Consider the following 26,393-nt stretch of genomic DNA (forward strand, 5'->3'; position numbering starts at 1 on the left):
AGTAGATAGTTAGTTGTGCCATCCGTGGTGGCGGAGGCAGCTAAAACCACAGTGGGTCTTCATCATGTGCTGTGCGTGTGGGGCGGCATTTAGGAAGGCCTGGTAGGACCTTTTTCTTGCTGGTTCCCTTTGAGCCTGGGTGGGTGATATTGAAGTCTCCTCATCTGTGTTTTGGATCACAGTGTTCAGGCCCAAGCTCAGAGCAGACAGACGCAGGGGAGGGCCTTAACCAGATCAGGTCTGTGTAGGTTGATGGATGGCTCTACTGGGGTCACTGCTTACTCTGTTGAAAAGTGGTGGAAACTGAAAAGAATTGTCTTTCCAATTTGGGTCAGACATGCTTTATTATCAGAAAACTTCTGGCATGTCTCGTGGCAGCAGTGGAAAAGGGGGTGTTTTAGACAAGCCTTGCATTTGAAATGTTTGAAATGCCTGCATTTTTTGAAATGCTCTTTGTTTATTTTGCCACAAAAGCAGCTCTCCATTTTAGTTCATTGTAACTTATACATCTGTGGAGATCTTCCAGGCTCTAGCCACCGGAATGCAAATCAGGCCAGTGTGGTGGAGCATGCCTGAAATCTGAGCACTTTGGGAGGCTGAGGGGGGAGGATGACTTGAGACCAGGAGTTTGAGACCAGCCTGAGGAAGAGTGAGACCCTGTCTCTACAAAAAAAAATTTAATTAGCTGGGTGTGGTGGAATGTGCCTGTAGTCCCAGCTTCTTGGGAAACGGAGGCAGGAGGATCAGTTGAGCCCAAAAGTTGAAGGCTGCAGTGAGCTATGATTGCACCACTGCATTCTAGCCTGGGCGACACAGCAAGACTCTGTCTCTTTAAAAAAAAACAAACAAACATTTTTTAGGAGAAAGATTGGAGAAGAGAAAAGTGTTACTTGATTGGAGGACAGAGAAACAATAAATCCAGTCTTAAAATTTTTCGAGCTGAGTAAAGGAGGCCTTTAAACCTTATTTAATACTTTTAACAACTAAAATCTCAGCTTTCTTTTGTTAAGTTTTTATACATAGAAGATAAAAAATGGACTTTATCAGAATTTGACAATAAATGAAGGCCTCGACTCTCTTTATGTACACATGTGCCTTGACGTTCTTTCAAATAATGGGTGATAAAGGCAAGTTACTGGACAAAAATGTCAGAATCGTGCCTGGAAAATCTTGCCTCTGAGACCAGAAGGGCCCAAATCACTGGCCCTTCCTGGGCGTGGGCCTAGAGACAAAGTATAGCTGTTTCTAAGACTTCTACTGCCCCAAGACCAGTCTGCAGCCAGAGTTCCAAACATCTTCTCAGCTACCCCAAAATGATTTTTAAAAATATAAAAATGTTTCAGATTCTTTACTGTCCATCAGAATGCAGTGAGCCCGGCGTCAGCTCAAGAAAAGATGACCTAATTCCTGACCCATCAATACTTTATTAGATGTCATTAAAACCTTGGAGAGCTGGGAGGTTATTAAGGCTTATATTTGGAACCTGGAATCTTAACCCATGGATTCTATAGCTTTCTTTTCTGCCTGTATCTAGGATTGCTATATTTTGTGATAAAGCACATTTAATGGAAGAAAAATACTTTATATCTTAGATGCTAGCCACTTGGCATTCAAGAATAAATTCCCTTTTGATGTTAGCTAGTGTGTCAAAACATTTGTTTAAACATGGTTTCTAAATTTTGGTGGTTAGTGTGATACATGGTTTTATTTTATTCTGTAGGATATGGTGAAAAAATATTTTGATTTATTAATAAGGAAAATGTGACAGTATTCATTTTGTGTATTGGCTACAGAATGTGCCCTGCATGGGAATATGAGTGGAGATTCTGGCATTGGTTTATTTGTATGTTTCAGGGAAATAAAGGTACACAGAAGCACTTGTTCTTTGCCTATGTAAAGACTGACTATACAGCTGACAGCTTAAAAATACTATATGAGACCACATTTCATGTCTAACAGTAGCATCTGTTTCCTTCATTCCAAGATCAACAAAAGGCATTAAAGATGAATGCTGAAAATGCAAGAGAAAAAGCCCTTCCTTTTTGGCAAATCCATTAACTCCCTTTACTGTCCTTTTCAAAGCAGGAGTAGACTGGATGGCATAAATTGAAAAATTAGCGGGATACAAGTTGAAGGGGAAAACGTTCAGTTAGGGTAAATTTAATTTTCAGATTTACAAACTGAATCCAATTCATTCAAAAGACTTGATTCATTTTTTTCCTAAGCATGTACTTTTTATAATATACATTGACTAACATCTTAGAGATAAATTCAATATTATTTTCCTAAAGTATTTTCTGCCATTTGCAGCAATGAGAATACTAGAAATCATATGAAGAAAAAAATTTCGATAAAGTAGTTACCTCTCCCAATAAAAATGATGTTTTAATTGGAGATTTTGTCACTTATCAAGAACTTAATGTAAAATAACTGCTGGATATAATCAATAATATTTCCTAAGAACAAAGATATGACCATAAACCTTGCTAATCATTTAATTTGGTAAAATTATATTTCTAGCCTTGCAAAATGGGTATCAGTATACCATGTATGCAGATTTTATAAGGGCTCCAATCTTTTATAAAATTGACGACCATAAATTGTATCTTTTTGTTTTTTTTTTTTTTTTAAGGCAGAGTCTTGCTTTGTTGCCCAGGCTAGAGAGAATGCTGTGGCGTCAGCCTAGCTCACAGCAACCTCAAACTCCTGGGCTCAAGCAATCCTTCTGCCTCAGCCTCCCGAGTAGCTGGGACTACAGGCATGCGCCACCATGCCCGGCTAATTTTTTCTATATATATTAGTTGGCCAATTAATTTCTTTCTATTTATAGTAGAGACGGGGTCTCGCTCTTGCTCAGGCTGGTTTCAAACTCCTGACCTCGAGCAATCCTCCCGCCTCAGCCTCCCAGAGTGCTAGGATTACAGGCGTGAGCCACTGCGCTAGGCCTAGGATAGCTTTTACTTAGCACATCAAGAATGACTTCTGATAGTAATTGTATTTGATGCTCTATAACTGTGGTCCGCCAGCCCCTGGCCCACGGTGGCCTGTTGGGGACCAGGCGCACAGCAGGAGGTGAGCAGCGGTAGAGTGAGGAAGCGTCTTCTGTATTTACAGACACTCCCTGTCGCTCACATCACCACCTGTGCTCTGCCTCCTGTCAGATCAGTGGTGGCATTAGATTCTGTGTTATGGTGAGTTGTATAATTATTTCATTATATAATACAATGTAATAATAACAGAAATAAAGTGCACAATAAATGTAATGCACTTGGATCATCCCAAAGCCATCCCACTCCTCTCACACACACACCATCCATGGAAAATTTGTCTTTCATGAAACCAGTCCCTGGTGCCAAAAGGTTGGGGACCACTGCTCTGTAATATCCCAAGATGTAAAAGGAGCAAAGAGATGCAGATGTTTATCTCTGTGCCCTTCACCAATTGGGTTCTTCATCTACTAAGACATATTTTGGTTAATTTAGAAGCTGGTTTGAAATTTGTTAAAGTCACTTCAAAACTTTCCTCACCAGGAATGTCAAGACAGGCATACAACAGGAAAGCAACTGTAGGTGCAAGTTAATGCCAGTAGCCTCTCCAGAGAGGGAACGTGCAATGTGGAAGATCTGTTGTTGTCCTTGAGAAGCTTTTAGTCTAGAGGAGTTACATCAGACAAACACATAAGTAAGTGCCACCTCTGGGATAGAGAGGTTTAAGAAGGGCTATCTGTGGCTGCTGCATTTAAATCAGAACTATTGATGTGGATGGCATTGGCACGAAGCTTTGGAAGGGTAGGCATGTGGTTATTCCCAAAATATGGTGCGAGTGCCGTTGGTGGCACAGTACATGATTTTAGGAGGCCCCGGGCACAGTGTTAAGTCATCGTCAGTCACATCACAAGAAGATTAGTCCCTTTTCAATTTCCTTGGAGTCCTTCACATCATTCGTGGAGAATGCTTGTGTTTGGGTGTAGGTGACCTTTGCCACCTTACTCACACCATGAATTTTGTGCCATGCAGGTAGACATGGGGCTCGTGGTCTTTGGCAGGCAACAATATCTGGCTAGAAGCTAATAGTGATGGTGCTTTTCTTCCTCATTGACTTAATTTTTATGATTTTTAAAAAATTTTTATTTTTTTATTATTATTATTTTTTGAGACAGAGTCTCACTCTGTTGCCCGGGCTAGAGTGCCATGGTGTCAGCCTCGCTCACAGCAACCTCAAACTCCTGGGCTCAAGCAATCCTTCTGTCTCAGCCTCCCGAGTAGCTGGGACTACAGGCATGAGCCACCGCACTTGGCTAATTTTTTCTATTTTTAGTTGTTTGGCTAATTTCTTTCTATTTATAGTAGAGATAGGGTCTCGTTTTTGCTCAGGCTGGTGTCAAACTCCTTAGCTCAAGCAATCCTCCCGCCTCAACCTCCGAAAGTGCTAAGATTACAGGCGTGAGCCACCACGCCCGGCCATGACTTTTTAAAAAATTTTAAAATTATTTTGTGATTATGAGATGAGTAGTGTCAGTTTCCATTCACATAGTGTATATGGTTTCCTCCTTTTTTTGTTTTTTTTTTTTTGAAGACAGAGTCTTGCTCTGTTCCCCCGGGAGGAATGAGTGCATAGAGTAAAATGACATGATCATAACTGACTGCAACCTCACACTCCTGGGCTCAAACAATCCTCCCACCTCATCCTCCCAAGTAGCTGGGATTACAGATGCACACCACTGCACCCATCTAATTTTTCTATTTTTTGTAGAGACAGGGGTCTCACTCTTGCTCAGGCCGGCCTCGAACTCCTGACCTCAAGCGACCCTCCCCTATGGTTTCCTTTTTATGTGAATTTATTTTTTAATAATAATGTATTAAGTAACCATAGGAAAATAAAATACAAGTTGAGTATCCCTTATCTGAAATGGCTGGGACCAGAAGCGTTTGAGATTGTGGATTTTGGGTTATTTGTTACACTTACTGGTTGAGCATCTCAAATCTGAAAATCTGAACTCTGAAACTCTCCACCGAGCATTTCCTTTTAGCGGCACATCAGTGCTCAAAAAGTTTTGGATTTTCGAGTCTGAGATGTTCTACCTGTACAGACAGTAAGTAGAAAACATGGCAGGCTGTGGTGGTGGTACTCAAAGGACAGGGGTTTAGGTGGTTGCTCAGGTAGATACAACATGGCTTTTTAGGTGGAGAGAGAGATTTCAGCAAAGATCCTGGGGTGGAAAATTTTGAGTGTAAAGGAGTTGGCAGAAACCCAGGGATCCCGTTGGAGTCCGGTCGGAGCTTCTAGCCCAGCTTGCTCGCCAGCCGAGGAACAGAGCTGTTGGCTCTTTGAATCACTGATGGCGTCTCAAACGCAAGGCTCTCTGTGAAGGGATTCAGAATGGCTTGTACCTGATCGTTTCTGTCAGGGGTGGCTGGCACGTATCCCTATAGGGACCAGGAAATCCGGCCGCCCCCCATGCTAGAATGGCCAGGGGACAAAGTGGAGAGGGCCTGTGTTTCCCACCCCCCTCCCTCAGTGTCGCCAGAAGGTTACATTTTTTTTTCTGAGAAGCCAGAAATGGGAATTTTATGTAAAAGCTCTCAACTTTTACAAGTTTCTTTCACAAACTACAAAAACAAAAATTAGAACATTATGGGGTCCCATTTAGGGGGTGGTGGAAACCACTGAACTGTAGACTTTTAAAAGTAGTTACAATGGTGAATTTTATGTTATATGAATTTTATCTAAAAAAAAAGAAAACACTTGGGGCCTCAACCAAAACCTGTTACTAGCCAAAACTGTGCAAGCTTTGTTTTAAATAAAGAAATTGCTGCTTGCCACTTTTGATAATCCCAACATAAAGCACCTTTCCACAGGGGAGCGAGTGGCTGAGAGTTGATGGGGTCACCCTGTGACCCTGTGTTAGCCCCTCTGGGCCTCTGTTTTTCCTTCTGTGGCTTCTTCCATCTCTAAAAATAGGACTGGTGACAGAAATGGTGATGGGTCGAATGGTGGCCTTACTTCTAGGGCAATGAATGAGTGGGTGAAAACACAAAGCTACAAAAGGACGGGGGCTGCCCAAGTATTTTAGAGAAGAGATTTATTTTGTTATTTCAAATCTAGTGGTGAAATTGATTGGTTGTGTTGTGTTACTTGCCAAAGTTTATTTTACCCAGATATCGACCATTAGGGAAGTAATCCATCTCCAAGACAGCAAGTTAGTATACATTGAGGGAAACGTTTTTCAGTTTTTACAAGAGAGAGGTGATAGTGGTCTTTTTAGTTATTTTCTTTAACTGAAAAATGAGTTTAATATACCAAGTATGTGTCATTAACATCAGAGGATTATAATTATTTTAAAAATACTATTTGTCTTTATAATTTTGGAAGAGGAGTTATTCTTTTACAATTTAAATATAATTTTAAGCTAGCCAATTTCAATAAGGGCAAATTATAAAATTCAAGATTTTGCATTATATTCTAACTTAATCTTCAACTTTTGCTTTCTTAACAAACTACTAATAGCAAAGAAAGGTAGAGTTTGTACCTTTTGAAATTTCCAGTTCCTTCTGAATTAATCCTAAAGAATATACATTATGTTTGTTTTAAAAAGCAACATCTATACTAAAACAGAATTATTATCTTTGCAGAGTGTGGGCTATTCAGTAATTTTGACCAGTTCCAAATGTTATCAAGAAGATGAGTTTTTGTATGCTTAGCTTTGGTTATCCTATAGCACACTTAGAATAAACTTTTTCCAAAGCACTACATTGGGATATTCATTTCTTATGTAAGAATATTTGAAACATGATACCTAATTAATGGTAACATTAATTATAGCCTCTTATTTTGGTTGTGTTTTATAAAAAACAGCACTCATTCCCTCTCCTCCTCTGTCTTCCTGCTTCTCCAGAACAACCTGGGCATTTTTTTAATCCAGCAGATTCATATCAAAGATTAATCAAGCATTTATTATAGCAAGGAACAAATACTAAATTGTAGCCAATCACAAGGATTTACTTTCAGAGAGAATGGAAGCAAATATGATATAAAGCAGTTTTCAATAAGAGGTAGAGACAGAATGAGTATTTCTGAGTGGGATGGTCAGTAAAGCTTCCCAGAAGAGGGGATATTTGGGAAGGGCCTTGGGGAATTTCACCAGCTCGACAACCGCAACCCCAATTTATTCCTTCAGGCCTCTGCTCAGATTCACCTTTTCGGAAAGGCCTTCTCCAACTGCCCTGGGTAAAATAACAGCCCCACCTCCCAACCCTTACTTTTCTTCTAGCCTCAGTCACTACTTGACGTTTTGTTTTGTTTTGGTTTTTTTTTTTTTTGAGACAGAGTCTCGCTTTGTTGCCCAGGCTAGAGTGAGTGCCATGGCGTCAGCCTAGCTCACAGCAACCTCGAACTCCTGGGCTCAAGCAATCCTCCTGCCTCAGCCTCCCGAGTAGCTGGGACTACAGGCACAAGCCACCATGCCCGGCTGATATATATTAGTTGGCCAATTAATTTCTTTCTATTTTTATGGTAGAGACGGGGTCTCGCTCAGGCTGGTTTTGAACTCTTGACCTTGAGCAATCCGCCCGCCTCGGCCTCCCAGAGTGCTAGGATTACAGGCGTGATACTTGATGTTTTTATACATGTTTGTTTGTGTCTTAGGTCTCCTACTAGACTCTGTGCTTCCTGAGAGCAGGCGCTCTACCGGGCACACAGTAGGTGCTCGATAAAAATCTGTTGAATGACAGGATGAGTGAATGAGTGAATGACTGGGGGAAGGCCTTTCTGCCATAAGTCTGTTCTCCGTGTAGAGCCCCCAACTGGTGTGGAGAATCCAAGTTCAGCTCTCTCATAGGATCTTTATAAATCTGGCAAATATACCACCTCCCTGTGACCCAGTGGACACATTCTCTAGAAATAAGGGGGAGATTTTGGTACCCAAATGTAGCTTCCTGAAATCTGTGACTAAGTAAAAGTGTTATGAAAACAAATCATGACCCCTCTTCACTTTTCCACTCCTTCACCCTGCAAATCTTCCCTAGAAACTCACTGGCTGACCTAAAATTATTTCTAAAATCCGCAGGCCCCACACTCATCCTCTGGTTCCCGACATACAGGCTCTCTGCTGGCCAGAGTTTTTAGCTCCTGACTCCCCAGTTAGAAGTGCACAGGTTGACTCTGACATGTGGTCACGTTTGTTTCTGTACAGCAGGGATCACCCTGCAAATGCCTGCAGAGCCCAGGAAGCGAACATACATGTGTGGATGGCCAGGAGGGCTGGGGTAAACTGGACAGTGTAGTCTCCTTCTAAAGAAAGGAGGCAGCAGCAGTTTCACGATTTAGCTCAGAATCATCATTGCCGTGTGCAAATGTGGGCCCATTTTGGTCAGATCTTATGATTGTTCAAAGAAAATCAGAAACACAGATTTTTGAGGTTAAAGTTCCCAATTTTCTAGCATGGACCACTAATCAATTACATCACAGCCCGAGGCTCCCCACCCTCCCATCAGATCAGACCCTCATAGGAGCTCGAACCCCACGCAAACTGCACCTGCTCCTGCGAGGGACCCAGGCTGCGCGGTCCCCGTGAGAATCCAACGTCTGATGATCTGAGGTGGAGCAGGGGCCACGCACCCCGTCCCCGGAAGATCTATCTTCCGGGAAACCCATCCCTGGTTTCCAAACGGTTGGCCAAACAATGGGGTGTCCGAGTTACAACCTCCGCCAGGCATCCTGATCTAAATAAAACAGGGGGATGCATGAGGAAAGGAGAGAAAGAGAAAGAGGGGTAAAAACCCTAGAGAACGTAAATGCCACGCCGGAAGTACCCGGCGGTGAGCAACACCACTTCTGTAAAACCTCTGGGTTTTTTTCAGGGTTTTATCCTAGAGTTTCAGAGCTTCAGAGCATCTTGATATTAGAAGTGAGACAGTTTACTGTCAGGCCCAGCATACACCACCTTACCATTTGCTTACCTTTAACTGGATCTAGTTTGGAGACGTTGACATGGCTATGAAGTGCTCGACCGACTTAACATTTTAATATAGTTATTGGGGAATGATTGTGACAAGAACATTGGGAGGTTGTGCCAAGATGCATATTTGAGAGATGCCCAAGCTGAGGCCAAGAGGTGGCTGCTCTTAAAATATTCAAACAGATGGGTTTGGGATATTTGCATGGGAGGTTCCAGAACATTTGCTGTTGGGATTTAGTTAACTAAATATGGTCACTTCACCAAACAAAAGTAGCTAGTTATTCTGTATGTTTTGGCAAAGAGCAGAGGAGAAAAACAGTAGATGCAGAAAGAAAATGCATTTCTTTTCTATAGATTGCTCTCCTTTAAAACAAAAACATTTTACATCCCATATATAGGGTTATGTGTTTGTCCATGGAGTACAAGTAAATTCATCTGGTAAGCTCTAGATATAAGAAGTCCAATTGATCTTCTGACACATCTTCATGGATTATTGTAAAAGATATTAATGGGTTTCGTGGGGGCAAATTAGAGCGTGTGGTTGAGTTCACCCCATGCTAGCTGGAGGGCATGTGCGAGAAGCATTTTGAAGAATACAGAGATGAACAACATGGTACCATTACTTGACAAGGATCATAAGCAATTAAGATAAGATAGGAATTTAACTCTCCCACAGGGCAGAAAATGTTAGAAGGAGAAATTTATTCTGCTCGTTGGATTTGGAAGATCTTCTTGGAAGAGGTGGCATTTAAACTGAGCCTCACTTATGAGCAGCACTTTTCCAGGCAGGGATGGAGGGAAAGGGTGAGGGTGGATATATAGCTTTTGTTTAGTTTCATTCCCTGACGTGTAAGACCTGCGCTCCTTGTTTTTGGTTCGAGAGGTTGCTTTATCTGGAGGGAGTAAACAAGCTCTAAGAATTCTGCAGCTGGCTCAGCTGCATTGCGGTATTTGATAGAAAATTCAGAAACAAAGAATGTTATCTTAATTTCACTTTTCTTACTGAGCAGCTGTGTGCTCTAGTAAGGAATAATGTCCTCAGCTTTGCCATGAATGGTGCATCCTTGGATAAGTCACTTGACTTCTGAGCCTTGGTTATCCTGTCTGGCTCCCTCAGGGTCAAGTAATAACAGGACCAAACCGGAAATGCATATGAAAGTGATATAGTGAAAATATCTTACAAACTGTAGAGTGCTACACAAATGTCCAGTGTAATTTTGTTGCCTGGTTGTCTTTGTTATGAGGCCAGGAGCAGCCTGATGAGACCGGAAGGGTGTGTTGACCACTGCTGCCAGTTGTAGGGGGTAGGTTCAGGAACTTAACTTCACTCTAGTGTGCTGGATTTTAAAATCTGTTACTGGTTTTCTAAGCGCTGCGTGAATATAAATATTCATCAGGAGTCAGGGCCTCTGGCAGGGTAGGGGAACTTGGGGGTGGAAAAGTGTAGAAAATCATGGAGCTGTTTAGAGGATTTTCCTCTGCATCCTGGTGGAAGATTAGATTCTATCACCAGTAGAAAGGTTTTATGTTTTCAAGAAAATAAGTAAATAAATCCAGCTTAATGGAAAAGTATTTAAGAAAAACTAGTCTATCCCAATTCAACGTAATAAATAAGGAAGGGTTCATTTAATTCAAAAGGAAAAAAAAATAGTCCACTGAGGTCAGTTTTGTATAAGCTATTTGTGGGATACTTTTATTTAATTTCAAGCCCATATGTGGCCTAGTGATACAGGTAGGCCCTGTTCAAATTTTGGTTTAAAGTATCTTCTAGAAGAGGCTAACTTTTCCATTCTCTTGAATATTTTATCAACATTCTTTGAGGTTTTAATGTAATAAGCTCATCTGAAAACATTCTGTCTGGATTCTGTGGAGACCAAGACTCCTGACCCCACGGAGGTTTGCCGAAAATCACCGACATGAGGCAGCTTGATTAATAGGAGAAAAGGCATACAGATTTATTTAACATGTATACACAGGAGCCTCTGTGAATGAAGATCCAGAGATACAGGGGAAATTTTCCATTTTTATGACTAAGGTTCAACAAAGTATGGAAGCTATGTAGAAATAAGATCGGACAAAAAGGATATGATCTAATGCTGATAGACTGAGTGGGAAGGCCTAGCAAAGCCTGTCTGTCTAGATCATTCTTGGCCTCCCTGAGCAGGCGTTCTTTCCAACAGGGCTCTCTCTAGAATTGGGGGTTTTATGACCTACATTCAAACAAGGTAGGTGAGATAATTTCTTTATGGCTGGTTTTTACACAGAATAATTCTAGATTTTATGGCTGACTTTGTTGAGAAAAGGGGCTCTAGTTTTTATGGCTCACCTCAGGGGGGAAAAGGGATTCTAATTTCTGTGATTAGCCTAGAGGGAGAATGGGACTGAGAGGAGGACAGGAGAAGGCCAAAGGAAAACTTCTGTTTCTGAGTCAGCTTCTGAGGCCTTCACTTTGAGGTGTTGTTTTCTGAGCCCCAACAATTCTACGCACACAGCTGGCATCTATATTTTCGTGAACAAATTTTGAGAGGGAGTTAAACGTGTCCGTAGTGCCCTCACAGCTTGCCTTTATGGCCAAAGCAGGTCTGAACGTTTTAAGTACAGCATTCTAGGGGCACACCTCAGAGCAGGGGGCCTCCAACTTTACATTAGGATACGTGGGATACCTCTTACAAATGCAGATTCTCAGACTGTAACCCTGGAGATTCTGATTCAGTAGGTCTAGTGATTTCTAAGACACCTCCTGGTACTTCTGGTGGCCCAGGATACTGGGACTTCTGCCCCGGCCGCCTGCTGTATCTGTCCTCTCCCTGCCGAAACCCTCTTGAAAACCGTGCACCTTCGTAGTGTCCTGGGCCTTGACTACAAGTTACACATAGCTTGTGTTTGAATTCTTCCTAAAATCCATAGGACACATACATCCTTGGGTTTCTGACACATAGGTACACAGATGAACAGAGTTTTTAATTCCTAATTAGCCAGTTGAAATTCGATAGGTCAGCTTTGGAATATAGTCACATTTGCTTCTGTGAAGCAGAATCTTTTTCTTCAAGGCCAGATTCCTTTTGTGAAACCTTCCTCAGATCTAGCCTGCCTCCATCCAGCAAAATTCGTGGTCCCTCTCTGCTGCCACTGCATTTTTACGTGTTCCTGTTAGGGGACTTACGGTGCATTCTGCCTAGCTGTGTGCTGTGTGCTCATCTGCCTCTCCCCGCCCCCGTGTCAGCCGGAGCGCCTGGAGAGAAGGGATAGTGTTATTTATCTTTGAAACCACAGTATCCGATACATTATAAACACTCAACGAAAGTTTTTGTTGAATGATTCATGTCTTTGGGTCGGTGTTCTTTCTTCTCTCCTCTCTTCTATTTTACAAGAGATCACAAGACCTGTGGCATCTCACACCAGCAGAACTTCACCACTGTCTACCTTAATAATAAGGATAGAAATAATAATAATAATTGCTTAAATAAATCGACCCCATTATTTTATAGCTGGTGCCTGTTCTAAACACATTATGTGGATTATTTTCATTTAATCCTCATGGTATCTTCATTTGCAGATGAGGAAACTGAGGCATAGAGAGGTTAGGAAATTTGGCCCAGGGACAGGGCACTCAGTGGTAGAGCCAGACCTCTGACCCAGACAGTCTGACTCTAGAGCCCGATTTGCAGATGATTGTACATCTGTTCCAGAGGAATACCAAGAACCCTAGTGATTTGGTAGCCAGTTGCTTCACTGATCTTATCCTACACATTTGTTATTTGGGTCCTCTGTGAAATTAGTTTGAAAACTTGGGCAAGCAGAATTGCAGAAGAAAAGCAGAACTGCACTAATCTTCAAGGCCTTTAATATTATCAATGCATTTTGTGCATCTCCAAAGGGGACCTTACTCCGTTTCCCAAACTTATTTAACTAGAGAGAATTCTTGTGTCCCATAAGACTCCTCTTAACTTCTTTTTTCTCTTTTTTTTTTTTTTTTGAGACAGAGTCTCACTTTGTTGCCCAGGCTAGAGTGAGTGCTGTGGCGTCAGCCTAGCTCACAGCAACCTCAAACTCCTGGGCTTTAGGCAATCCTCCTGCCTCAGCCTCCCGAGTAGCTGGACCACAGGCATGCGCCACCTAATTTTTCTATGTATATTAGTTGGCCAGTTAATTTCTTTCTATTTATAGTAGAGACAGGGTCACGCTCTTGCTCAGGCTGACCTGAGCAGGAACTCCTGACCTCGAGCAATCTGCCTACCTCAGCCCCCTAGCCTCCCAGAGTGCTAGGATTACAGGCGTGAGCCACCGCGCCCGGCCTCCTCTTAAACTTCTTGAAGAACTAGGGTTTTTTTGGTTTTGTTTTTAATGTAGTTTGGAAGAAAAGCTGGCTATTGCTCTTGTGAGGTTCCCCTCAAATTTCTCAGACCCTTACTATTTGAGTAGATCCTTACTTTGACCCTTCCTTATTTAGTCTGAAGTAGGGTGACTACTTAAATTTAGCTGGGTCAGTCACAGATCTGTCGTCATGGTGTAATTAATAACATCACCCTTTCAAAGCTATGGCATTTGAATATATCATTTCAAAGCATTTGAATGATAAACACTATGGTCACCCTAATCATAATACTTGTTCCCCTGTTCAATCAAGACCTGTCTTACATAATCACCACTTTACCTTTTCACCACTCATTGAAGGACTCTTGTTACTATTGTGTGTGGTAACAAAGGTAATATCCCATGTTCCCATTTGATTTCTCCATTTTATGTCACGGTTATATGTGGAATTAAGGACACATATCCAGTTTATATTCTCTCATCACTCAAAAGTTGCATTTCTTAAGAATTAAGAAGCCTTTAAGGATTCTTTCACACTGCCCAGTATCTATTCATATATTTGCTTATTTATGCAGGGGGGATAAAAACCCTGAAAGGATGCCAGAAATCTAAGAACAGTTGTTGACTCTTGGAAGCAGGTCTTGGGGTCAGAACTGTGCAGTGGGTGGCAAAGCTGAGAAAGTGCTTTTTCACTTTATAAATTTATGCTCTGAAATTGATCTTATGACTATAAACCTCTGGCTCTAACTTTGAGTAGCTACAAAATTCATTTCTAGTCCTGTAGCCTCCTAGTATTTATGAGACTGACAGTCTTTGGGGCCCAGTCGTACCACTTCTTATAAATATCACCAAGCTTTTTCCCAGTCATGCTATTAGACCTGGAAGTAACAGGCATATCTTGTCAGAGTGTATGCCATAAGGAAGGCAATCAAGATGTCACATGATTCCTGGGGCAAATTGACAGAAAAAGAGCAGAGATGGGGTTTAATATGAAGTTAGAGGAGTTGAAACTCAGGAAATGACATTTTGAAAACTATCACGAAACTAGGCCACAGGAATAAAGGACACACAGTTGAACCCCAAATCATGATGAAGAGATTCCGTAATTAAGGCAACAAAAGCAGCCTGAGATCACACAGGGAAAGGCTTCGCGGTGTTTTCTTCAGGGCATCGTTTTTCTTGTCCACAAATCTGGCAACTAGGAGATGTAAAGAGAAATGACCTAGCACACTGGTGAGTGTTTTCAGATTTGTAACTCATCATATCTTATTTGAACCAACTCGAACCCCTCTACCCTTAGTAGATGAGAAAACTGAGTTTCAAAGAAATTAAACCGTAGTCTCTCTGAACCTATTCTGGTTCAGGGGCTGCCCATCAAAAAGAGGAAGAACAAAAAGAAATTGCACCCAAGTTTACAACCCAGGACTCTTGACTTTGAGCCTTTGGTTTCCATCCGTGCTGCTCTGACTTGGCTTCCTGCCCTGCCTTTGAGTCTCTGGTTTTTTGGGAGGCTTTGGAAACTCCGCGTGAGAATATTGTGACTTCTAGAGTGATTTTGTCAGCACTGTGGCTTTGACTGTGGGTTTTCACTTTGGCTTTATTTTTGGCCCATTTCCTTTGCATTTTGCTGCTGTTGCACAGCTTTGCATGGATGTTAATCTGTTTCCCCTCTTGTCTTTTTTGTAGTAGGCTTTAATCCTGATCTCCATAGGCCAATTTTCTGTAGGCAAAATACCCTCCTATTACCTATCAGAGTCTTCGTAGTAATGAATCTATTGCTAACCAGAGATTCATTCAGCACCTTAAAAAGAAGAGACTCCTTCTAAAGAAAGTTGTACTATGTTATTTTTTTAAATGTCACATGGAAAAGGAAATATAACTCCTTATTAACTAAATTATGTGAGGTCTGTGTTTTCACACAACTATCTGGCATTCTGCATTTCTCAGTTCCATAATACTTCCAGAAGGCATTGATTAATTTTGACCAAATATGATTCCGTACTAAAGAGCATCAGAATGTATTTAAGGTTGAATTTGTTGTGTTCTTTAAACCTGTGGAGACACTATTCTGTTGTAGGCATCGTGTGAGACATATCCATGTGCTCCGTGTCTCTTTATCTTAGGAAAACCTCCATAAGGTGAGGATCATTATTGTCATCTCAATAGATGAGGAAACTGAGTCTCAGTAATGTCTCTGAGCAGTATGGCAGTTCATAGAACCATTAACTACAGAGTACTTGGGCTTTTATAACTAGCCTCTAGTTTTCCAGGACCCTGGGACCATAAGTTGCCAAAGGAACAGAACACTAGTGTACTAAAGGTTCATATTGCAACCTTTTTACTTTAAATGTTTTTGATAGAAAAAATTCTAGTATGTATTTAAAGTGTATGTTTTTTGAGATGAACTCTCGTGCAAATATAAATTGGACATATCAGATCAGAGATTTTACTTAACTCATTAATTAATGAGGGAACCAGTAAGCTCTTACAGTTGGCTCAAAGGAGAATCCTAAGTGCAACTCAGAGGCAAAGAAGAAAATCAGGAATCAGTTGCAGCTTCCCTGGACAAATGTTATTTGCATCTCTATGGACAGGAGCCATTTATAATAGTATCAGTTTTTGATAATTCACAGAGTTGGAAACTAGCTAAGTGAAGGACAATAAAGGAACCAAGAAGAGTGTGTTAGACAATTCATAGTACTCCCTTGAAAAGACATGTGGTGTTTTTCATTTTTTGTTGGTTTTTTTGCAGGGGCAGTGGTTTCAAAGTCACCATTTTTTCTAACATGTCTTCTTGTTTTCTTGAGACAGGGTCTTGCTCTCTCACCCCGGCTAGAGTATGGTGGTGCCATGATCATAGCTCACTGCCACCTCGAACATGTGGGGCTCAATCGATCTTTTTGGCTCAGCATCTTGAGTAGCTGGGACTACAGGCGTGCGCCACCATACCTGGCTGAATTTTTTATTTTATTTTTTGTAGTGATGAGATCTCACTATATTGCCCAGCTGATCTTGAACTCCTGGCCTCAAGTGATCCTCCCGCCTTAGCCTCCCAAAGTGCTAGGATTACAGGTGTGATTATGTGTACATGGTTACAGGATTATGATCTTCTTTACTGTGTTGCCTCTTAAGATGAGCATGTATTTTTCTGGAGGTGGTACAAGACACAGAGTGAACGACTTAGCCTGTCACTGTGATGGTGCCTATCACTGGCTCTTAACCACTTGAGGGAAAATGCGTATACACCAAAATGTACGTTCAGTGTCAGGTTAAGGACCCCAAATGTATTGATTCTCCCTGTTCTCTTGTGAGACAGTGTCCAGCCGTGTTGCACAAGGCCGATTTTTGGCTTAAGGTGCCTGGTGCTTGTTTTCTGTGTCTGGATGCTAAGATTGCCTCCAGCTTGCTGCCACAGCCATTGCTTCCAACCCTTCCAGGGGTAGCCCCGCTTCCATGCTGGCCATGGCTCTCTCCCTACATGCACTCACGTTTTCTTTCATTCATTTGTCTGTTGTTTTTTCTCTATCCTGTTGAAATTTCCGTGTTGGGGGTTTGAGTATGGAGGCTGGTGTCACAGATACTTCACTAGCCATTCAGAGTATTCCTTGCTTTTCTCCGAAGTGCAGCCAAATCCCAAGGTAGGGAGCTCAACTCTTAGCCTGCTGACTTCTTGTGACCGTGTTCGTGGTGGGTTCTGGCCACTTTCTTGTCACCAAATCTGACTTCTTACTAAATCTCATTAGATTTGGGGTTATTCAGATGTAAGAGAGCTAGGTTTTATATATTTGTTTAAAGAACTTTTACTAACAGACAGCAGCCAGACAAGCTCTCCAAATTGTTTTCTTTTCCAACCTTCCTAATATTGGACCCCAGGGATCAAATTTTAACTAGGCAACAATTTACAAGGTCATGTGCATCTGTTGTCGTCATCATTTCAGTTCCAAGTATAAGAAATTTGAGGGCGAAAAAATTATGTATTATGTACTGGTGACACTGTAAAGAAAGTGACTTGAGTACTTCACTATATTGGAAAATTCTTAGTGGGAGTAGTTATGTTATAGGACATTTTTGTTAATTTTCAGACTAGTTTTTCATTAATTAATATTATTAAAAGATTTTTTTTCCTTTTTTTCCCTCTGAGCACATTTTTCTTGCATGCTTGGGTCAGTTATATTTTTACCATCAATATTTATCTCTAACTTTATAATTGTTGATACTAAAAGCAGGATTCCCTAAATATCAGTTTGCTTTATAACAAACATTGCTGAAACGGCCAACAGAGGAGATATAGAGACAGAGAAGGAAGGAGGCAAGATAAGTAGGTATAAAATAACATTTACACCATATTTCTAGAAAACAATTTTAAATAGTTTTAACATACTCGTAATTTTTTATATGCTTTTGATATACAGCAGTAGTTTTCATGAGCGAACAATTTACATGCCTGTTTCCAAAGACAAGTGAATTCATCTTAATAGGCAGAACATTGAACCGTACTACTTTCAGCACTTTCTCCTTGGAGAACACCTCCTGTGCACAGCTTAGTCGCTCCCCAGGACATGGCTTTGGTCCATCCCTCTGTCACATGTTTAAACATAGATCCAGCCAGAAGTAGAGGTAGGCCTGTGTTTAATCTTACACTGCAGTTCGAGTTAGAACAATTGCACCTTGCTTTTACTCTAAATATTTGTATTATTGTCCTCGGGTGTTTTCCCATGTGCAGAACAAATCTTTCCTCTTTAAAAGAACTAATTGATGGCGATAATACAAACCACATTCTGGAGTGCACTTAAAAGGAAAGAAAACCACATATTTAGTGAGGTAACGCAAATGCCTATTTCTCTAGCTTTTAAGACAAACAAAAACACCCATATGTGTGTTTAAAACTCATTTTGCAGGCCAATGTGTTTTCATAGAGAAGCTTTTAAGAATAGTGACAAGACAGGGGAAACCCGATTCCTGCGTCTGTACTAGGCACCCTTCTAGGCCCAGAAGATGACACAATAGAACATGACATACAAACTCTCCGCTCTCGAAGAGCTTAGATCCTAAGAGGGAGAGGCAGTCAATAAAAATGTAGGCAAATAATGAGGAATAAGGAAGTATGATAGTTAGCAAAGAACTTAAGTGGAGCATCAGTTTTTAATTACATTTTTTACAACTTTGGCTGCTGTGTAAAAAGAGATAAAAAGGGGCTTGTACTAGGCTGGTATCCATGGAGATGGAGGGAAATAGAATTTAGAGAATTGGGGGGAAGGTGGAGTAGAAAGAAACTTGGTAATGGACTAGGTGAGGGAGAGGAGGGTATGGTGCCTGACTCCCAGGTCATTTGAGCAAAAGGGTAGAAGGGATGCTGTTAATTGAGATAGTACATGTAACCTAAAACATTTGTACCACCTTAATATTTTGAAATTAAAAAAAAGAGAGAGTAAATAGTAGAAAGGGAATACTTGCAGGGGGAGGCAAGCAAGAATTAAGGATTCAGTTTTGGACCTGCTGTGTTTGAGATGCCTGTGAAATAGCCAAGGAAAAGAAAAATCTTGAATGCATTTGCAAAATGAGTCCAGAAGAGAGGTCAGGGCTGAGTTATAACTGTGGGGGTCATTGGCACTTGGGTGGTGTCTGAAGCCATGGGAGTGGCTGAGATCACACAGAGGTGAGGATAGAGTGAAGGAGAAAAACTTGGGTCCAGGACTAGCTGTGAGATACACCAGACCTCTAAAGGCTCTGGTAGAAGATGCGGAACTGACAAATGAGCCTGAGCAGGAATGGCTAGCAGCAGCTAATTTGCAAAGAAAAAAAAAAAACATATTTCGTGATCACAGACCACTCATCCCTGGCCGGCAGCTCTCAGCCACAACCCCTGGTTGGCTCCCAAAAAGCCTTCTCTAATGCTAGAAAATAAATCTGCTCATGCGTGTCTTCCCAGTGGAGGGGGAAAAAGAGCTTCACCCTCGTTTAAAAAGATGGCTGCACTGGAATAACCCAAAGAATGAAATGGAAGTGAGACACAGCTGCTGTGTTTCTAGAGAAGGGTTTGAAGTTCCTGTAGGACAAATAGGAAAGCCTCAGAGATCAACTGTGTCTTGCCTCAGACTTGGTTACCAGTAAATGGGGAATGATCTTGCTTACTTGGCAGTAGATTTGCAGGAAGTTAAAGTGCTGAACCAGAGAGTTTTTGTTTTCTCTTTATGTTTGAAATTAAATGGGACATTAGATTTAACAAGAAAAGTAGCTGGGGAGGAGGTGCAATTTGAAAAGTTCAGCCTTGGATAAAGAAGCACAGAGGAATCTTACAAACCTCTCTCCCTCTGGGTTCAGTATTTCAGGACATAAAGCATGTCCACCTGATAGACATTGCAAATAAATCCCAGGTGGGATGTTTGTAGACTGTGCCACATTCTAAAACATCAAAAACAAAAGAACCTTTCAGTTTTATGTAAAATAAGTTGCTGAAATCCTACTTACTTGCTCTATGTCTGAAAATGGTTGGGTATCCCTTCCCTTGATTAATAAATCAAGTTTATTAATTTGTTGGGGTCCATATCAGGAGTTCTGAGATGAAAGATGGTCCCTGGTCTTAATATAGCAATATTAACTGCATATGTGCCATTTATTTTAATACAAATTCTTTAGTGTGAATTAATCTTTATACTCTTTTGCAAATCATGGAAGAATAGGAATTGAAATAGACTACTGCTTAAGGGATAAAAACATTTTTTAAAAGAAGCTTAGAAACCTTCTGCATAAAGTTACCTGTTTCTCACACTTTTTCACTTTCCTTTTCTTTTTCAAAATGTATTTCAGTTCTTCTTCTGCAGTTTCAGTTCATGTTTCAGAAGTTTAAATATCAACATTTGTGAGGGCACCATTTCTACTTCAGTCAAGCCATTCTTTCAGTGTGTGTATGGCTCTGCATGTTTATGGTCATTAGGGACCACTTTGCAGCTACTTATGCTATATACCATGAGCTACTTTGGCCCAAATTTCGAATCTAATTTGGCTTCTCTTTGCCCCAATTTCAGATCTGACATGGGAGTTCCACATTGAGGGAGTTAGTCTTCTATGTCCTCCCAGTCTGGATTTGGGAGCAGCTGCCTTTTTGCTTCCTAATAATTTTAAGCAATTCAAACTAGAAATAATTTTGTATCATTGATCCCCTGACTCATTCCTATATATCTGTATTTTTAAGCCTTTTTTTATTTCATTACCAAATGGCTGCTTTCCAACACCCAGGCCTAGGCTGAAACACTGGCATCCACAGAGAGATTGCTACCTCTGGCCCAAAGATGGAATGGACACCCAGAGAGTGCAGTTCTGAGGCCCGAAGGAGAAAAGAGGAAAAGCACAGTTATGGAGGAGTAGCTTTCAGATTACAACATGCATAGGGGGGAGGAAATTATGGTAGAAAAAAACTGAATTTGGTTTGGAGAATAAACGTTTATGGAGCATTTTTGCTGACCAGCTCTAAGCTTGGGAGCATGACATGTGGTGGCTCTTCAATATTTAATACATACAACTATTATGTGTGTCTTAAACATCTGTCCAATTAAAAGTCACTGCAATTCCAAAAGTAAACTCTAAGCATCAGCTTTCTCAAAGTACTTTTTTCATGTAGCATATTTCGTTAGTTCATAAAGTATAGTTATTTCTTCAAAATGTATAAAAATTTAAAGGGAACACTGGCCATTCATCAGAAGTAGCAAGTGACAATGAGTTTTTTCAAGAAGTATTTCTTTCCAACACTTGGATTCTAGAAGTTGAAATTCAAGGTGGTTAGGACAGCCAAACTGGTGAGTGCAGGCCACTGTCGTGGGAAATTTGACTTCTTGCAACTGGATTACAAAACAGGGCTCTCCTTTTGATTTGCTTTCATGAATTTGCCATTTTATTCAGTATTGTGGCTTTGCTATTCTCTTGAATTTAAATGAGTTTCTTTAAATGGCTTTTGGTTGCTATTGCCCAGAGAGGTGTAGAGTTGATTTTATATTTTTATAACATATATTTTTAAAGTTAAACTAGGGAAATATTGCGTAAAAACTTACTACCTCATGAGATAATACTATTTTTTATAATCATAAAAGTTACTTTTTAAAAAGTTGCCACCTTTAACTTCTAAAAGAGGTATACAGAGCAAAAGGCACAAAATATTTGAGCTGCCAGAGACTCTAAAGATTATTCACATCAACCTGCTGATTCCACAGATGAGAACCCAATGTTCAGAAATGCAGAAAAAGTTTTTTAATTCTCTTCGGAACAGAGACTAATGTTAGTAGATGGGAGGCAAGCCACAATTAGTGGGAAAATGGAAAAAAGAAAATTTCTCATACCTGTTTTTTAACTTGCTTCTCTTGCGGATATTTACTGATTCTTTTATTCTTTTTCCCCCTCGTTTTTTTGTTCTTTTTTTAGTGGCCACAGATGTCTTTAATTCCAAAAACCTGGCTGTTCAGGCACAAAAGAAGATCTTGGGTAAGATGGTGTCCAAATCCATCGCCACCACCTTAATAGACGACACGAGCAGTGAGGTGCTGGACGAGCTCTACAGGGTGACCAGGGAGTACACCCAGAACAAGAAGGAGGCCGAGAAGATCATCAAGAACCTCATCAAGACGGTCATCAAGCTGGCCATTCTTTACAGGAATAACCAGTTTAATCAAGACGAGCTAGCACTGATGGAGAAATTTAAGAAGAAAGTTCACCAGCTTGCTATGACCGTGGTCAGTTTCCACCAGGTGGATTACACCTTTGACCGGAATGTGTTATCCAGGCTGCTGAACGAATGCAGAGAGATGCTCCACCAAATCATTCAGCGTCACCTCACCGCCAAGTCACATGGACGGATTAATAATGTCTTTGATCATTTTTCAAATTGCGAATTTTTGGCTGCCTTGTATAATCCCTTTGGAAATTTTAAACCTCATTTACAAAAACTTTGTGATGGTATCAACAAAATGTTGGATGAAGAGAACATATGAGCGTGGGAATTGAGGTTGTGACTGATCACAATTCATTTGAAGACGGAGCACTGCTGATTTATGAAGGAAAACAAGAAGAATTTTCTAAAGATTACAGGAAGACATTGCCCAATTCAGTTGTCAGACATTATTGATAGTGCTTTTATGAAGCTTGTTTTATTTGAAGAAAAGCATATTGCCAAAAGTTCTGGCTAAAAGCTTCCTGATGGGTAACAGATCATGGGAAAGATGTATGGTTGGGTAATGCAAATGTATAGTTATACAAAGGAAAACATGGATAGCTCCAGACCTCAAGACATTTTTTAGGCAGTTGGTAGCACATTGGATATTTCTAACATGTACAAAGTTATGTATTTTGATTCACTTGTATTCCTTCCTATGTATATGTTACCTCTTTTGAAAAGCCAAGAGCTTTTTCTTGCTGTTATTACTCCTTTTTGAAACAATTCCATTTTCAAGTTTACCCTTGCTTGATTGTTCTGTTAAAGATTGTGTCATTGACATTCAAGAATTTAGTCTGAGGCAGTACACTTTAACCCTCAGAAAAACAGAAAACTACTTATCTGAAATCAATACTGTGGAAATGAACTGTATTAGATATTATGAATAATGTCAATTATAAAAATATGCTTCTGGAATCAAATCCTGCTTTTAAGAACCAATGGTGATACTTAAATTCCCAAAAATGTAATGACTTTGAAATGCTTGCTTAGGGTTTAATTTTCATGTTATCTTGAAAATGTTCTGATGAAATCATGTTTTTTTTTTTTTTTTACATCCATTTCACATGTAAGAGACAAAGAGAACATCTAGATTGGTCTTGATATTGGGATGGTAAGAAGTAAGTAGCAATAAGAAATATAGAACAGTCTTCATTTTAGAGATGAACCCATCAAAAATAATTTGGGGGGACAGACAAAAGGGAAGATAGGATATTGTGAAAGAACATGTGCATTTCAATGTTTAAGAAAGTTTGATAAATAAAGAATGTCACTTTTTTATTTAACTAGTAAGGTTTTTTGTTATTTGTTAGTTTGATAAGTAAACCAAAAAATATTTGCATTCCAAACAGTTTGTGTGTTATTTCTATATACCTTTCTATGTGTGAATGTTCAAGAAGGCATTTGCCTATTTTGTAAAAAAGAAATGAACACGCTAGCCAACTAAACCATCTAGGAAATATTAGGTCATTAAATATGAAATGTCCATTTTCGAATCAAAACTTTAGTTTAGTTTAGAAACGGTACAATTAATCAAAGTATGTGCCTGAACTGTTGATGCAGTTTTGCCATCTTAACTGTAGCTTGTTTATGGCAGCAGTGAAGAAGCCTGGAGAGTGAGTGGCAATGGAATCGGAAAAGGCTTTTTCCATTGCCTGTTGAGAATTGAATATTTTTCCTTGCAAGAAGTGCTCCAAAGCCTGGAGGAAGTGGCAGTCAGTTGGTGCAAGATCTGGTGAATATGGGGGATGCCAGAGAGTTTCCAAATCCAGCTTCTGTGGTTTAAGCAGTGTTGTTTTTTGCAACATGTGGTCTTGAAGGAGGATTGGCCTGTCTCTATTGACCAATCCTGGCTCCTTAATCACAAGCATCCTCACTCATCATTTCAATCGGTTGCAGTAGACATCTGCTGTAATTGGTTGACCAGGTTTCATAAAGCTATAGTGGATAATACCAGCACTGGACCACCAAACAGACACAGCTATTTTTAATGCATATTGGATTTTGGACTGTGTTTTGGCGCTTCTTTATCCAACCATTGCGCTGAACACTTGCAACTGTCAAAAAGAATCCAATTTTCATCACACGTAACAATGTGGTGTAGAAAGGGTTCACCTTTATGTCGTGACAGCAAAGAAAGGCAAGCTTCAAGATGGCCTCTCTCCTGATGCTCGTTTAATTCATGCGGTACCCATCTACCCAGTTTCTTTACCTTGCCCATTTGTTTCAAATGGTCCAATATTGTTGGAAGAGTAATGTCAACCTTGCTGCTAATTCACGGGTAGATTGAAATAGATTCGCTTCCACCACAGCTTTCAAGCTCGTCATTATCCACCTTGGTCTCAGGTCACCCACGTGGCTCGTTTTCAAGATTAAGGTAACCAGAACGGAACTTCTCAAACCATCGACATACTGTGTGTTCATTAGCCACATCCTTCCCAAACACTTCATTGATACTCTAGCTGTCTGTGCTTCATTGGTTCCATGATTTAACTCACATTCAAAAGTAACACGAATTTTTGACTGGTGCATGGTTTCACAAAAATTGCTCTAAAAAAAATTGAAAGATAATCACAAGCCAAACTGCCCTTGAAAGAATGAGGATGTGTACCTTCACAATAAAATAATAAAAAAGAAGTGTCAAAATGAAATGTCAGAGATGGCAACGGTCAAACTTAGTACTTACAGAAATCGGACATTATTTACTTAATAACCTAATAACAGACCCAACCACCAACACTAAATACTTGAATTGTCTCTGTATCTATGATTTATCGTACACTCTTGCCTTACATTTGCCTGCCTCCCAGAATACTGACATTAAAATAATAGTGCACCAGGAAGGGTCCCACAACTAAAAATTCGGGAAATTGAGATCTACTCTAACCCATTGCAGCCTAGAGGAGGTGATCAGTTTCTCTGGGACTCTCATTTGCTTGGCTAAGACATGCAGCAAAGGCAAAGGGTATCTTCCTGTTTGATGTTAAATCTGATGCTAAGATTTTGAAATAAAAGTACCATTCTCACTTCCTAGAGCCAATAGGTGACTCTAAAATGTTATAATAATAACACAGTGACTGCAGAAATGACCCCTCTAGCTTCATAACTTTCTAAGTGGCTTATAAATGGCCTTCAGTGGTCTTCCCACACCAGGTGTGTTTTCCTCCCTTGGGAAAGCTGGGCATGTGATCAGGCGTGAGTTACTGACTTGATGCATTCATTCTGTTCTGTACCAGAGCTCACTCAGCAGAGGTGTGGAAAATGGAGGGCCTTGGCAATTGGTGGGCGTTCCTTACTCCTCTCTAGCCATAGAAAGGACCAGCCAGAGAGTCGACCTGGGGAGGGAGAGATTTTGATCTGTCTGGGCACGTTTTGGATCGTAGAGTTGTGCCTGCAGACTGGCAATCAAACGCGTGGGGAGCAGGAGGTGGGGTGCAGGGTAGGGGGTGTGTGGTGGTACACGGCCCTTAATCTCTCACAGAGGGAAGGTAGTGAGGAGGATACAGAAGGAGGAAATCCTGTTGACTACCATTTCCCAGCATCTTCTGGAGGAGACCCATCTCCTTCCAGAGTCTTGTGGCTGAAAAGCATGCCTTAGAAGGATCGGTTAGAAAATTCTAATTATTAGCAAGTTCATTTCTAATGCAACAGGACTCCCCTTGTGCGTGAATTTAGTGTGGTGGGGAGTGTGGGGAGCTAGGAAGAATTTGGATGTGCTTATTAGAGTAGATAATTCTGAGCCAAGTTAATATTAATAGTAATTTGGGAGTCTTATGAACCTTTTTATAAAATGGGTGTCTTTTTACATTTTGGGGAAAAAAAGAATGGTGTTATAATTGATTTTATTGATTTTGTGCTGATGGCTTCTCTGCAAAAATTATGAGTGGATATCATGAGTCAATGACAATACTAATGTGGACAACTCGTACTGTAGTCATTATGTGCCAGGCACATTCACTTATTTAATCCCTGCCACAACCTCCACCCTTTCACCATTTTATAGATGAGGAAAGTAAGGCAAGAGAAATTAAGAAATTTTCTTGAGGTCCCATAGCTATTAAGTGTCACAGCCAGAATATCCATAAAACCTTATTTTAATTTAAAGATGATATGGCTAAAGGCAATTCTGGAAACATCAATGGGGAAAGAGTGGGCAGTATGCTTCTGAGATGGTTTTTCACGTAGTGACATTTTAGACAGTATTTAAACCGCTATAGGTCTGACCTGTTCTCTAAAGATCTGGATATGATCTCACACAAAGATATTTTCCAAAGTTTTCAATATGGCTCCGAATTTGGGATATCTTGTGCTCAAATTTCTGTCTCTTGTGGAACTTCAATTCAGGGTGTTACCAATTAACAATGACTTTGAACACTGACTCCTGAGGGGCAGTGTGCCCCCCCACAGCAGTTTGGGGGTAGCACG

General features: G+C 40.5%; 1 protein-coding gene across 4 annotated transcripts in view; it reads left to right on the forward strand.

The window, feature by feature from the left end:
- The window catches only part of TNFAIP8 (TNF alpha induced protein 8), a 123,845-nt gene extending 100,591 nt beyond the window's left edge, over positions 1-23,254 (forward strand). For 3 of the 4 annotated variants that reach the window (XM_012766104.3, XM_012766103.3, XM_020290205.2), the window contains exon 2: positions 21,683-23,254. In XM_012766104.3, the coding sequence (XP_012621558.1) occupies positions 21,683-22,248 (566 nt within the window). In that variant the 3' untranslated portion in view covers positions 22,249-23,254. Of the gene's footprint in view, positions 1-1,734; positions 2,155-3,530; positions 3,682-21,682 lie in introns of those variants that run through there. The other variant, XM_076008308.1, reaches the window with a different exon arrangement.
- Positions 23,255-26,393: the final 3,139 nt, after the last annotated feature.

Source organism: Microcebus murinus, chromosome 11, assembly GCF_040939455.1.
Source record: "Microcebus murinus isolate Inina chromosome 11, M.murinus_Inina_mat1.0, whole genome shotgun sequence".
NCBI classification, from domain to species: domain Eukaryota; kingdom Metazoa; phylum Chordata; class Mammalia; order Primates; family Cheirogaleidae; genus Microcebus; species Microcebus murinus.